Source organism: Musca vetustissima, unplaced genomic scaffold (assembly GCF_032173495.1).
Source record: "Musca vetustissima isolate MV318-11 ecotype Yass unplaced genomic scaffold, APGP_CSIRO_Mvet_v1 utg24113, whole genome shotgun sequence".
In the NCBI taxonomy this organism is placed as follows: domain Eukaryota; kingdom Metazoa; phylum Arthropoda; class Insecta; order Diptera; family Muscidae; genus Musca; species Musca vetustissima.
This window is the reverse complement of record NW_026888314.1, coordinates 54,521-67,774: the sequence shown is the minus strand read 5'-3', so window position 1 is coordinate 67,774 and position 13,254 is coordinate 54,521. Positions and strand designations below refer to the sequence as shown.

Sequence of the window (13,254 nt, the reverse complement as noted above, 5' to 3'; positions counted from 1 at the left end):
CACGCTATGCCAAATTTCGTGCAAGTCGGAAGATACATAGGGACTTTGGTACACCATTTACATGAAATCGGACGAAGATATATATATGGGAGCTATTTCTTGAAAATCGGAACCGATTTTCAAGAAATTTTACACACATTATTCTAGACTCAAGACAATACGCTATGCCAAATTAAATCGGTCGAACATATACACGGGAGCTATATCTAAATCTGAACCGATTTTCAAAAAATTTTACACACATCATTCTAGACTCAATTCAGTACGATATGCAAATTTCGTGCAAGTCAGTACGCTATGCCAAATTTCGTGGAAATCGAAAGATATATAGGGACTTTAGTGCAACATTTACATTAAATCGGTCGAAAAGTATATCGAAATCTGAACCGATTTTCAAGAAATTTTACACATATTTTTCTAGACTCAATTCAGTACGCTATGCCAAATTTCGTGCAAGTCGGAAGATATATAGGGAATTTGGTACACCATTTACTTGAAATCGGACGAAAATATATATGGGAGCTATATCTAAATCTGAACCGATTTTCGAAAAATTTTACACACATCATTCTAGACTCAATTCAGTACGATATGCGAAATTTCGCAAATCGAAAGATATTTAGGGACTTTGGCATACCATTTACCTAAAATCGGGCGAAACTACTTATGGGGGCTATATCTAAATCTTAACCGATTTGCACGAAACTTATCACATGTCATTCTAGACTTAATTCACTACGCTATGCCAAAATTGGAGCAAATCGAATGATTTTCAGGCACTTTGGTGCACCATTTACCTAAAATCGGGCGAAACTATATATGGGAGCTATATCTAAATCTTAACCGATTTGCAAGAAATTTTACACACATCATTCCAGACTCAATCCAGTACGGAATGCCAAATTTCGTGCAAATCGAAGGACATATAGGGACTTTGCTACACCATTTACATTAAATCGGGTGAAACTATATATGGGAGCTATATCTAAATCTGAACCGATTTTCTCCAATTTCAATAGGGTTCGTCCTTGGGCCAAATAAGTGATCTGTGCCAAATTTCATCCAAGTCGGATCATAAATGCGACCTGTACTTTGCTAACAAATATACATGGACAGACAGACGGACGGGCGGACATGCATAGATCGACATTTGTGCCTATATCGGACGAAAATATATATGGGAGCTATATCAAAATCTGAACCGATTGGTGCCTATATCGGACATTGTTGCCTTTATCGGACGAAAATATATATGGGAGCTATATCAAAATCTGAACCGATTTTTCCCACTTTCTATAGGGTTCTTCCTTGGGCCAAATATGCCAAATTTCATCCAATTCGGATCATAAATGCGACTTTGTTTACAATTTAACATGGACAGACAGACGGACGGACGGACATGTATAAATCGACTTAGAAAGTAATTCTATGCATATACTCAAAAGGAACCATGTGTCTGTCTCGTTTCTTTTTGCCTGTTACAAACATATGCACAAAGACACAATACCCTGTGCCACAGTGTGTTGAAGTGTATAAAAAAAACTGATTTTCCGGAGATATTATCAACCTCAATTAAAACGAATTTTAGTAAACAGGGTCGTGGTCGTAACTCACTCATAGTCTTTAAAAAATATATCATCTCTTTATATCTTATTCAATTTCAATCATTCAGGGCTTTGTCGTTTTTCAAGATGATATCCCACGATTTACGGCAACATATCGTAAGGCCAGTGTATATTCTATTTGGAGATCAGAGAATCCAAAATTTCTATTTGCCTACACAAAAGAAACTCAAACCGAAGAATATTTTCAGGATTTTTTATTGAAAAGTAAGTACCAGCACTCACTAATCTATACGAAAATCATATCAAACAAATTTAACTTTCAGATGCCCCCAATATTGTTGTTATTGAATCGGAATATCGAAATTCCTCGCAATTTTATATAAAAGTAAATAAATTTGTTGGTTCTTTGTTCAAAAATCCCCATGAACTATTGGAAATTAGCAAGTTTGATGCTCTAACAAGGACCTTTGAACCAAATGTAAGTTTATATCCCCGAAATAAATTACAAAATCTACATGGACGTGAAGTAATTGTTGGTGCATTCGATTATCGTCCGTTTATTGTCGTGGAATATAATCGTACACCGGAATATTATGATCATGCTGAGGATAATCCACGGCATTTGGCCCACATTGATGGTACAGAAATGCGTATTCTTCACACCTTCTGTGAACTATATAATTGTAGTGTTCAGATGGATACAAGTAAGTTGAACAATATTTTTGACAGTCCCTACCATAATTGGGTCATACCGCTTGCTAAAACTCAGAATCAATGTAAAATTCTTAATGTGAAAATTTTTGGTGAAGGGTATAAATAGCCTCGAAATGATTGTTGTTTTTATTACTTGTTTATTTTTCACAGCCGAAAAAGAGGAATGGGGATTTGTATATCCGAACTATACAGCGGATGGACAGCTTGGTAGGCTTATAGATGGAAAAATACATATGGCCATGGGTGCCATGTTTTTATGGTAGGTAATATAACCAGTAAGGAAAATTGATTTTAGTACGTATTGTTTCTATCAGCCATATATTCGGTCTCTTGTTATATAGGGGAGACTGGGGCACCTTCGGCACTTTTTTTTTAGAGCTCTATATCTCAGTACATATTCAACATATATAAAAACTATATGGCTGATTATTGTCCTCTGACACTTAATTATGAAAAATAGTACCAAAAAGATATATAAAAATAGTATTAGTTAAAAAATTTTACAGTTTTGTAAAAAAAGTCAAATTCGCCGAATGTGCCCCAACCCGGGGTAGCTTCGGCATTTGATGGGGCACATTCGGCACCATAGTCATAGCCGGGTAATTGTCATCGCTATCAGTCTGGTTGAAATTCTGATTATCTAAAGGCTCTATTTGGTTTTGATACGCCACACAATGTTTGAATTATAGGGCTTTATTTTCTAGCGGCGGACGTTTACATCTCAAGGTCGCACACACCATCAGAAATAGGGGTTTTCTATCGCATTTTCGTCAATATAAGCACGTTTGATCTTTTATATGCAATTTCGAGCCATATTAAAGGATTAGTTTTAAAGACAAACTCAAAAACATTTTAAGGAAATAATATTGCACAACCTGTATATGGCCGAATGTGCCCCAATTTAAAATGCCGAATGTGCCCCGAATGTACTTTTTATAGTTTTTTTCATTTTTTTCGATCAGTTTTGTAAAAATATTATATTTTTAAATATTTCTATAATAATACACATCGTAGTTAACCACTTTTTAATAATATTGTCTTAAAAATTTAAAAAGTTTTATACACGAAATACTTACGAAATGGAATTGAAATATTACAGAAACATCTATAAAAATACAAAAACCTATGTATCTAAATAAGCTTATTAGCTAGAAATTTCAAACTTTGTGTAAGTTATTTATTTCGATATTCGATACCTATGTATCGAAACTAGTGATGTACGGTGAGAGCTTCATATCGAAAACGCGATTGCCGAAGGTGCCCCGATGCCGAAGGTGCCCCAGTCTCCCCTATATAGGGATTTTGGTGCACCATTTACATTAAATCGGACGAAAATATATATGGGAGCTATATTTCAATCTGAACCAATTTTAACGAAACTTGGCACACATCACTCCACCCTCAATTCAGTACGTTATGCCAAATTTCGTGCAAATCGAAAGATATATAGGAGATTTGGTGCACCATTTACATTAAATCGGGCGGAAATATATAATATGTTTTTATTTACTTTGCAATTGAAGCCAAATTACAAATTTGGAAATTCGTACCAGAACGGTACGAAAAGTACTAAAAAGTACTTAATGTGATACCATTTGTATTTGGCGAACCGGTGGAACTAGAACTCTGAAATTTGGTTTGGTGGTCGTTGATGGAGTGTAGGATACATATACCAAAGGGTTTTTGGAAATTCGAACTATAACTATCCGAAAAGTACTAAAAATGTACTAAATTTGGTACAATTCTGTAGCATGTGAACGGATAGCGTTAAAAACTTTAAATTTGGAGTGTGAATTAAGGTTGAGATGTAGGGTCCATTTAAGGAGATGGTTTTGAATGAAACGGCTGAAGCTAGAATCTTGACATTTTGGGTGAGTGCCACTCTTGGTCCAAAGGTGACAGATAAGGCTGGGTTTTTGGAAATTCGTACTAGAACCGTACGAAAAGTACTAAATATGGTATCATTTGTATTTGGCGAACCAGTAGAGCTAGAAATTTGGATTGAGGGTCACTGATGGAGTGTAGAATAGATGTAGCAAAGAATTTTTTGGACATTCGAACTATAAGTATCGGAAAAGTACAGAAATGTACTAAATTTTGTAGAATTTCGTAGCATGTGAATGGATTGAGCTAAAACCTTGAAATTTGGAATGCAAATTAAGGTTGAGAATTAGGGTCGATATGAGGAGAGTTTAGAAAGCGTGTACTCATGTGTACGAAAAGTACTATATGGTACTATATTTGGTACAAATTTGATTTGGAGGTACAAATCGAGCTGGAATCCTGGAATTTGAAATTAAAATTACCGTCGGAGTGTAGGATTGGGATATGAACGTAGTTTTGGAAATTAGTTACTTATGTGTACGAAAAGTACTAAATCGTACTATAATCGGTACAGTTTGGATTTGGGTGATCCTATAGAGCGGGAACAATGAAATTTGGAGTCAGGATCACTGTAGTGGTATGGAATTGGGGTCAGGATTCAGTTTACGAAAATACTTATGGGTACTAAATGGTACTAAATTTGGTACAATTTGAATTTTAGGTAAACCAATAGAGCTAGAATTTGAAAATTTGGAGCCAGGATCACTGTTGATGTGTAAGATTGAGATATGTAGGAAGTTTTAGAAATTTGTACTAATGTGAACTAAATTTGGTACAAATTTAATTGTGAGTGAAACGATACAGTTGGAATCCTGAAACTTGGATTTAGGATCACTATGTGTGTGTAGGTTTGTGGTAAGAAGGAGGTTTTAGAAATTAGTACTACTGTGCACTAAATTTGGTACAATTTAAATTGTGGGTGAACTGATAGAGTTGGAATCCTGAAACTTGGATTTAGGATCACTGTGGGGGTGTTGGTTTTGGTTAAGTTGGAAGTTTTTGAAATTCGTACTACTATTTACTAAATTTGGTACAATTTGTATTGTGAGTGAACCAATAGAGTTTGAATCCTGAAACATGGGTGGGGGTATGTAGGAAGTTTTGGAAATTTGAACTAATGTGTACCAAATTTGGTACAATTTGAATTGTGGGTGAACCGACAGAGTTGGAAATCTGAAACTTGATTTTAGGTTCACTGTGGGGTGAAGGTTTGGGTTAAGTAGGAAGTTTTGAAAATTCTTACTACTGCGTACTAAATATAATACAATTTGAATTGTGGGTGAACCGGTAGGGTTGAAATCCTGAAATTTGAAATTTTTGTGGCGGAGTATGCAGGAAGTTTTGTTGGATGATGGAGGTGGGTACTTATGGAAATGATATTGGTAAAATTTGGATCTGGGTGAACCTTTAGTGCTTGATTCTTGAAATTTGGTACTCAAATTAAACATATGGTCGATATTAATGTCTGGATTGTTTAGTTTTTCTGACATATTCTGTTTTCTGTGAAAATAAAATAATATGTTAATACATGCTTAAGTATTTCCCACATTCGCTAACGAAGTAGCGGGCATATGCTAGTTATAAATAAATGATGTTAACACTAATAAAACATTATAAATGTAATTCTGCAGATGCATTTTAAAAACTTCGTGACATCATGGCTACTCAAATTTTTATTTATATATTTTAATTAACTAAATTTTATTACAGGTATTCAGCATATAAATCTATCGATCAAACAACATTTTTGGGTAGATCTGGTGTAACATGTCTAGTTCCTGCGCCGACTCGTAAAACCCGATGGACGCTACCGATTACTCCATTTCAATACACCCTGTGGTTGGGTGTAATGTTCTGCTTGTGCTGGGAAACGTTGGCATTGTTTGTGGCAAGAATGTTTGAAGAGCGCATTGTGGCACATCGGGAAAACCTCTCAAAATGGTCTAGTATACAATTTGCGTATACAACCACACTGAAATTATTTATATCGCAGAGTTCCAGATATAAGGTAATCTCACATACGGTAAGGACCATTCTCTTCGCCTGTTATATGATTGATATTATTGTGACGAGTATTTATGCCGGAGGACTATCGGCCATATTAACATTAGCGGAGTAAGTGGAAGGGTATACAAAATAACAATTACATATTCCATTATTGCAATTTTTTCCCAGTCTTGATGAAGCAGCCGATTCTGTGGAACGTTTATACAGCCACAATCTTACATGGACCGGAACTTCGTATGCTTGGCTTACCTCAATAGCCGATGAAGGAGAAAATAATGTACGATCACAATATTACAATATAAAATATAACATAACCTATATAAATTCAATAAATTCCTTACAGCCTTTATTTCGCCGCCTCCTGGACAATTTCCGTATAAGCAACATGGATGAAATGCGCCGTAAAGCCAAAACAGAAAATATGGGTTTTGTCCTGGAACGCATGGCTTTTGGTCATTTCGGTAATAGTCATTTTATAACACCCGAAGCTCTGCAACATCTTAAGCTAATGGTTGATGATATCTATTACTCGTATACTGTGGCCATGGTACCACGTATGTGGCCTCATCTACCCAAATATAATGATTTCATTTTGGCCTGGCATTCATCGGGTCTTTCGAAATATTGGGAATGGAAAATTGTCGCCCAATATATGAAAGGCAGTGACCAGGATCAGGTACAGGCTTCAATGTACAGTTCAGCGGATACGGGAGCAGTTCCGTTGGATATTGATAATTTTGCTGGTTTAATCGTTATATGGATTGTGGGTATATTGTTGAGTATTGTGGCATTTATTGGGGAATGGCTATGCTATTGGTTGAATAAGAAGTACATGAAAGCATAAGGACATGTTAAAGGTTACTCTTGAAATTTTGAAGTTGATTCGATATAAACATATTTTTGCCAAATTATTACACGTTGACCCCTATGCTTTACACCAGAAAATATAAAGAAGTTTTATATAAAGGTGTTCCTCACAATGCATATGTTATAGTTTATAGAGGTAGAAATCCTTAAAGAAAATATCACATAAATTTTATTTCTTGGAAAATATAATAAAACATAAGTCCTTAGTGCACCTTTTTGAAAAATAATTGTTTTATTTCCCACCCTATTTTTGATACATATTCTTTTGTGGTCGCATTTTCCACCGAAGTAGCTATAATTTGGTATTACGGTGGAGGCTGCCTTAAATATATGAAAAACCAGTAAGGAAAGTAGTAAAGTCGGACTGGGCCGACTATATGATACCCTTCACCACTATATGTATATATGTATCGTAACAGTTACATGTCATGTCAACCTATGCTAAATTTAATTTCAATCAGATTTAAGGAAATCGATTTATAGCAAACATGATATACGCAATTCAGTATACCGCACTATAATCTCAATCAGACACCCGTTCGAAATATATATGGTACGTTGTGCAAAATTTCGTGTCAATCGGACAAACATTAGGAGTTTGGTGCACCATTTACCTAAAATCGGACTAAAATATATATGTGGGACCTATACCTAAATTCTAACCGATATTCTCGAAACTTAACACACCTCATTCTAGAATCAATTTAACACGCTATGCCAACTATGGTGGAAATCGAAAGATATATAGGGAGTTTGGTGCAACATTTACATTAAATCGGACGAAAGTATATGTGAGCTATATTAAAATCTGACCCGATTTTCTCTAAACTTTACACACATCATTCTAGGCTTAATTCAGTACTCTATGCCAAATTTCGTGCAAATCGAGATATATATAGGGACTTTGGTGCACCATTTACATAAAATCTGCAAAACTATATATGGGAGCTATATCTAAATCTGACCCGATTTTCTCGACACTTAACACACATCATTCTAGGTTTAATTCAGTACTCTATGACAAATTTCGTACAAATCGATATATATATATATATACATATATGGGAAATCACAAAATTCTTTTAAAATTCCATTAAAAAAATTTTGAAAAATTTTTTTGCGAGCACATTTATGATTTTTGGTACATAGGTTAAGAAAAATATGCTGATCCGAAATCTGTTCGCGTTCACCAATTCGGATGCTGCGCACAAAAGTTATAGCGGTTTTAAATCTTGTATTTCAAATATAAATTAAATGGATTCCTATTCGTTGTAATTCGCAAATTTCTTCACAAATGCTTAAACACCATTGTTTTCTTTGCATACTAGTCAAATCACACTGAAATACGGTTTAATAGTCGCGGAAAACAAATAGAAACATGAAGATATCGGAAAATAAAATAAATTAATTTTTGAATTAAAACAAATTTTTTTTTAATTTTCGATTTTTTTAGTATGGTTAAGAGGATACGGTTTTGCCTTAATCTTCTAAAATATAAGACGCTTTCTTCTGCAAATTCTTTTAGATGATTGTTAAATATCGGTAGATTCATCTGATAGGAGTTTCGACGTCATTAATGGCTTAATATATTGCACTTACAATACCTAAAAATGATCAATATTGAAAAGCTTGCAATTCGCGAATTAGTTGAAATCAGTTCATGCGCATGCGATTTTCGTATAAACCGAATCAATATCTTTCAATAATTATTAATTTTTCGATGTTTAATTTAGCGGTCAAAGTGTGCCACTCGATGCACTTTCCTATGCAAAAACCCTAAAAATGGCTAAAAATCACGCAACGTGCATACGATTTTTATGCGCATCCGATTTCAGTAATCTCTTATGAAAATACACAAAAGGACACCTATTTTAAAAGGATCGGTTAAAAACCGCGGATGTGCCTCCACAATCAATTTTTGATAAAATACGCATATTATTCGCGTATCGATGTAATTTTGACCTATTTCCACACAGATTCGCGAATTTGACAATACAAGCATAAATGCATGTAAAATGATTCGAAGAAAACCGCGATTATTTACGCGAATTTGTCAAAATAAGTTTTTGCAGTTTTTCCCACATTCAAGGTACCTATATCCGCCGTTTTATTGGACGGAATTGAACATGGATGGGCTCATTAGATCCGGCACGTAAGAAAACTAAAATCACGCGGGGTTCCACGGAATTTGAATAGACCTTCTTAAATTAGGACTCAAAAAATATGTTTTTTATAAAAATTTACGCACCAAATTTCCGTCTTAGGAACCCAATTGCAAAGAAGCAACAGTGAGCACATTCATGAGATATACACTAAACGAAGCAGAATCACGAGTTCTACAATCCTATAATTAGTTTATTCTATTATCTGGATGCGCATCCTAATTATAAGAAAAATTCAAAAAACACGGAAAATCCGGCTTCAAAATGTCAGCATCCATTTTGGGTGGATCCAGTGATTATATCGAAAAATCATACATTAGAACCATATTGTCCATGGGGTATTCTGCAACTTAGTCACTGATCACATGTGCGTGCGTTGTGTAGTTTAGCCACAAATCGGGAACGAACACAAAAAAACTCGTTGGCTTCAACACATTTTCACCCATTTTTTTACATTACCACCATCACAGCTTCCACCCAACTTATTATTTATTACCAATATTTTAAGATTTTGACAAGAACACTTCATTTTATAGAATTGAATTTAAATTATATGCAATATGTTCATATTTCGCGAGTTATAACCTTACAAACCTCAGCTTCAAGGAATTTAAAAGATTTTTGTAATTTCCCATATATAGGGGCTTTGGTACTCCATTTACATTACCATCATTACCACCATTTACCGATTTTCACGAAACTAAGCACACATTGTTCTGGACCTAATTCAGTAGTCTGTATTAAATTTCGTGCAAATCGAGAGATATATAGGGACCTTGGTGCCTATATCGGACGAAAATATATATATGGGAGCTATATCTAAATCTGAACCTATTTTCACCAATTTCAATAGGGTTCGTCCTTGGGCCAAATAAGTGACTTGTGCCAAATTTCATCTAAATCTGCTATAAACATATACACAAAGGCAATACCCTGTACGACAGTGTGGTGGAGGGTATAAAAAGAGGACTACCAGTAAAATGGAGCGAATATTAATAATATAATATAAATACCATATACGACTACAAAAAACCAAATTACAAATATTTTGCTATAAAAACGCGTTCAAGAACCCGAAAATACCGAAAATTGAGGGGTAGCCTTATATAGGGGCTACCCGAAAAAATGGACCTATATTTATAAATAATAGTGGAGAGATTTACTACCTAATAAGAACTCGACGTACTAAATTACAGTCAATTCGGTCGAAAAATACGATCAGAACCCCCAAAATACCAAAAATTTGGGGGTACCGTTATATGGGGACTACCAGAAAAACTGGACCTATATTTATAATATTTAGTGGAGTAATTTGGTACCCAATAATAACCCAATGTACAAAGTTTCAGAGAATTCAGTTATAAAACGAGCCCAAGAACCCCAAAATACCGAAAATCGGGGGGTACCCTTATATGGGAGCTATGCCTAAACGTGGAACGATTTTCTCCAATTTCAATAGGGTTCGTCCTTGGACCAATTAAGTGACCTGTGCCAAATTTCATCCAAATCGGATCATAAATGCGACCTGCACTTTGTTAACAAAAATACATGGACGGACGGACAGACGGAGGAGTTTACAGACGGAGGAGTTTCTAAATTAAATCAGGTCAGGAAAGCTCTAAGGTCGAACAAGAGATGCTCACATGTACAATATCCTGTATATAAAACAGGCATTGCCTCTTTGGAGGACCATTGAAATGTAATCGAACGAAATTAAATATATGATCTGCAAATTAAATTAACCCCGTACATAATAGTATATAGCTTTTTCAGAACAATGAACAATTGCATGTCAATCGGGCAGACTTGGGTTAGTTGGTATACAATTTGTATGAAATCAAACAGAATCGTGTATGGGAGCTATATGTAAGTCTGGGCCTATTTGAGCAGCCGTGGTATACACCATCTGGCTTGTTGCAACACAGTGTGCTGTTTAAAACTTTGCTTGATCAGAGAATCGCTTATTATATGGTGCACAATTCTAGGTCAATTTGGTACGTTGCGCACAAATTCGTCACAATCGGACAGACTTAATTTTTTTGGTACTATTTAGGATAAAAATATTTATGGAAGCTATATTTATATCTGAACCTATTTCAACAAAACTTCACAGACATCATGCTGAACTTAGTTCAGTACGCTGTGGAAAAATATGTCTGAATTGGACAAATCTTTAGAGTTTTGTGTACAATTTATAAAAAATCGAACGAAAATATATATGGGAGCTATATCTAAATCTGTACTGATTTAAGCAAAACTTCGCATACGACAATCTGTACTTAATTAAGTACATTGTGCAAAAATTTGTCTTAATGGCGACTTGGGTGAACTACTGTGGAATCGGAAACCCCTATATGGGAGTAATATCTATATCTGTTCGTTCTTGGGGCAAATGAGTATGATAATAAATGCGACCTGTGCATAAATCGACTCAGAAAGTGATTATATGCCTATTGTCAAGAAAGTGATGTGTGTTAAATTTCGTGTACATTGGTTCAGATTTAGATATAGATCCCATATATATTTTCGTCCGATTTAATGTAAATGGTGCACCCAACTCCCTACATATCTTTCGATTTGCACGAAATTTGGCAGAGCATAATGAATTAGGTCTAGTATCCTGAAATCGGTTCGGATTTAGATAAAGCTTCTTTATCTGACCAAATGAAAAATTTAGTATCGGTTGCAGAAAGACATTTTACTGGTCCTTTAAAAATGCAACGTCTGTTAGGATTCATATGTTGAATATACCCAAAGTGGTGACCATAGTTCTACATAGCGTGTTGACAAATAATTTGATTGCTTAATTTTTTAAAAAAGTTGACCTTATTTTCGGTCCCCATTATTAAGATTTTCCTTTTTTCTTGCAGAATCGTAATCAGCGTCCCATAATCCTTACATGTGATATTTGCTCTTTTAAAAAATCCTCTGCTCTAATTATGGCCAAAAATGGAATATCTGATCCATAGTGTATGGGTCTATGTCGTTTCCTTTTGATTGTTACCGGCATATGCACGTAGACATAATAACCTGTAACACAGTGTGGTGAAGGGTATGCAAATTAAATTTTAGTTTTCTATTTAATTCGAACCTACACTGAATGCAGAATGTAAAAAATCTCAACAAATCTTGAAGATATAGCCGATTTAACGTGTAAGCATAAAATGACGGCAAAAGTCCTTCTCAAACTTTAAACGCGTTTTTCTCGAAACAATATTTTTACAAATAACGGGCACAATAACTCAAAAACTATAATAAAATCCGTTCAAAATTTTAACACTTTAGTCGGTACGTATATAGTTATCACATGTTGAAAGATAAATGCAATCGGTGAAGATCTTATATTCTAATTCACGTTCGCAATCGAAAACCAGTAAGGAAAGTTGAAAAGTCGGACAGGGCCGACTATATGATACCCTTCACCACTTTGAATACATATACGAGATGTTAATATCTACAATATCCTGTAGATAGAATAGACATAGAATCTTTGGAGGACCATTGAGATGGAACCAGGCGAAATTAAATGTGCTATCTAGATAGATATATGGACCAATTGAAACCAGTAAGGAAAGTAGTAAAGTCGGACGGGGCCGACTATATGATACCCTTCACCACTTTGAGTATATTCAACAGATGAATCCTAACAGAAGTCACATTTTTAAAGGACCAGTAAAATGAAATTGGAACCATAAACACGTCATTCTGCAACCGATACTAAATTGTTCATTTGGTCAGATATAGAAGCTATATCTAAATCTGAACCGATTTCAGGAAACTTAACACACATCATTCTAGACCTAATTTGTTACGCTGGGCCAAATTTCGTGCAAATCGAAAGATATATAGGGACTTTGGTGCACCATTTACATTAAATCTAACGAAAGTATATGTGGGAGCTATATATAAATCTGAACCGATTTTCAGGAAAACTACACACATCATTCTAGACCTAATTTGCTACGCTGTGCCAAATTTCGTACTTAAATCGACTCAAAAAGTGATTCTATGCATATTCTCAAAAGGAACCATGGGTCTATCTCGATTATTTTTGC

General features: G+C 34.9%; 1 protein-coding gene across 1 annotated transcript; it reads left to right on the top strand.

Moving 5' to 3' along the window:
- Positions 1-1,672: 1,672 nt before the first annotated feature.
- On the top strand, positions 1,673-7,014 carry LOC133336155 (uncharacterized; the record flags this gene model as incomplete). Its single annotated transcript, XM_061544452.1, has 6 exons — positions 1,673-1,829; positions 1,889-2,269; positions 2,430-2,538; positions 5,874-6,278; positions 6,339-6,447; positions 6,514-7,014. Coding segments are annotated over 6 exons (1,662 nt in total), but the record flags the coding sequence as incomplete, so codon positions are not given.
- Between the last annotated feature and the right edge of the window lie 6,240 nt (positions 7,015-13,254).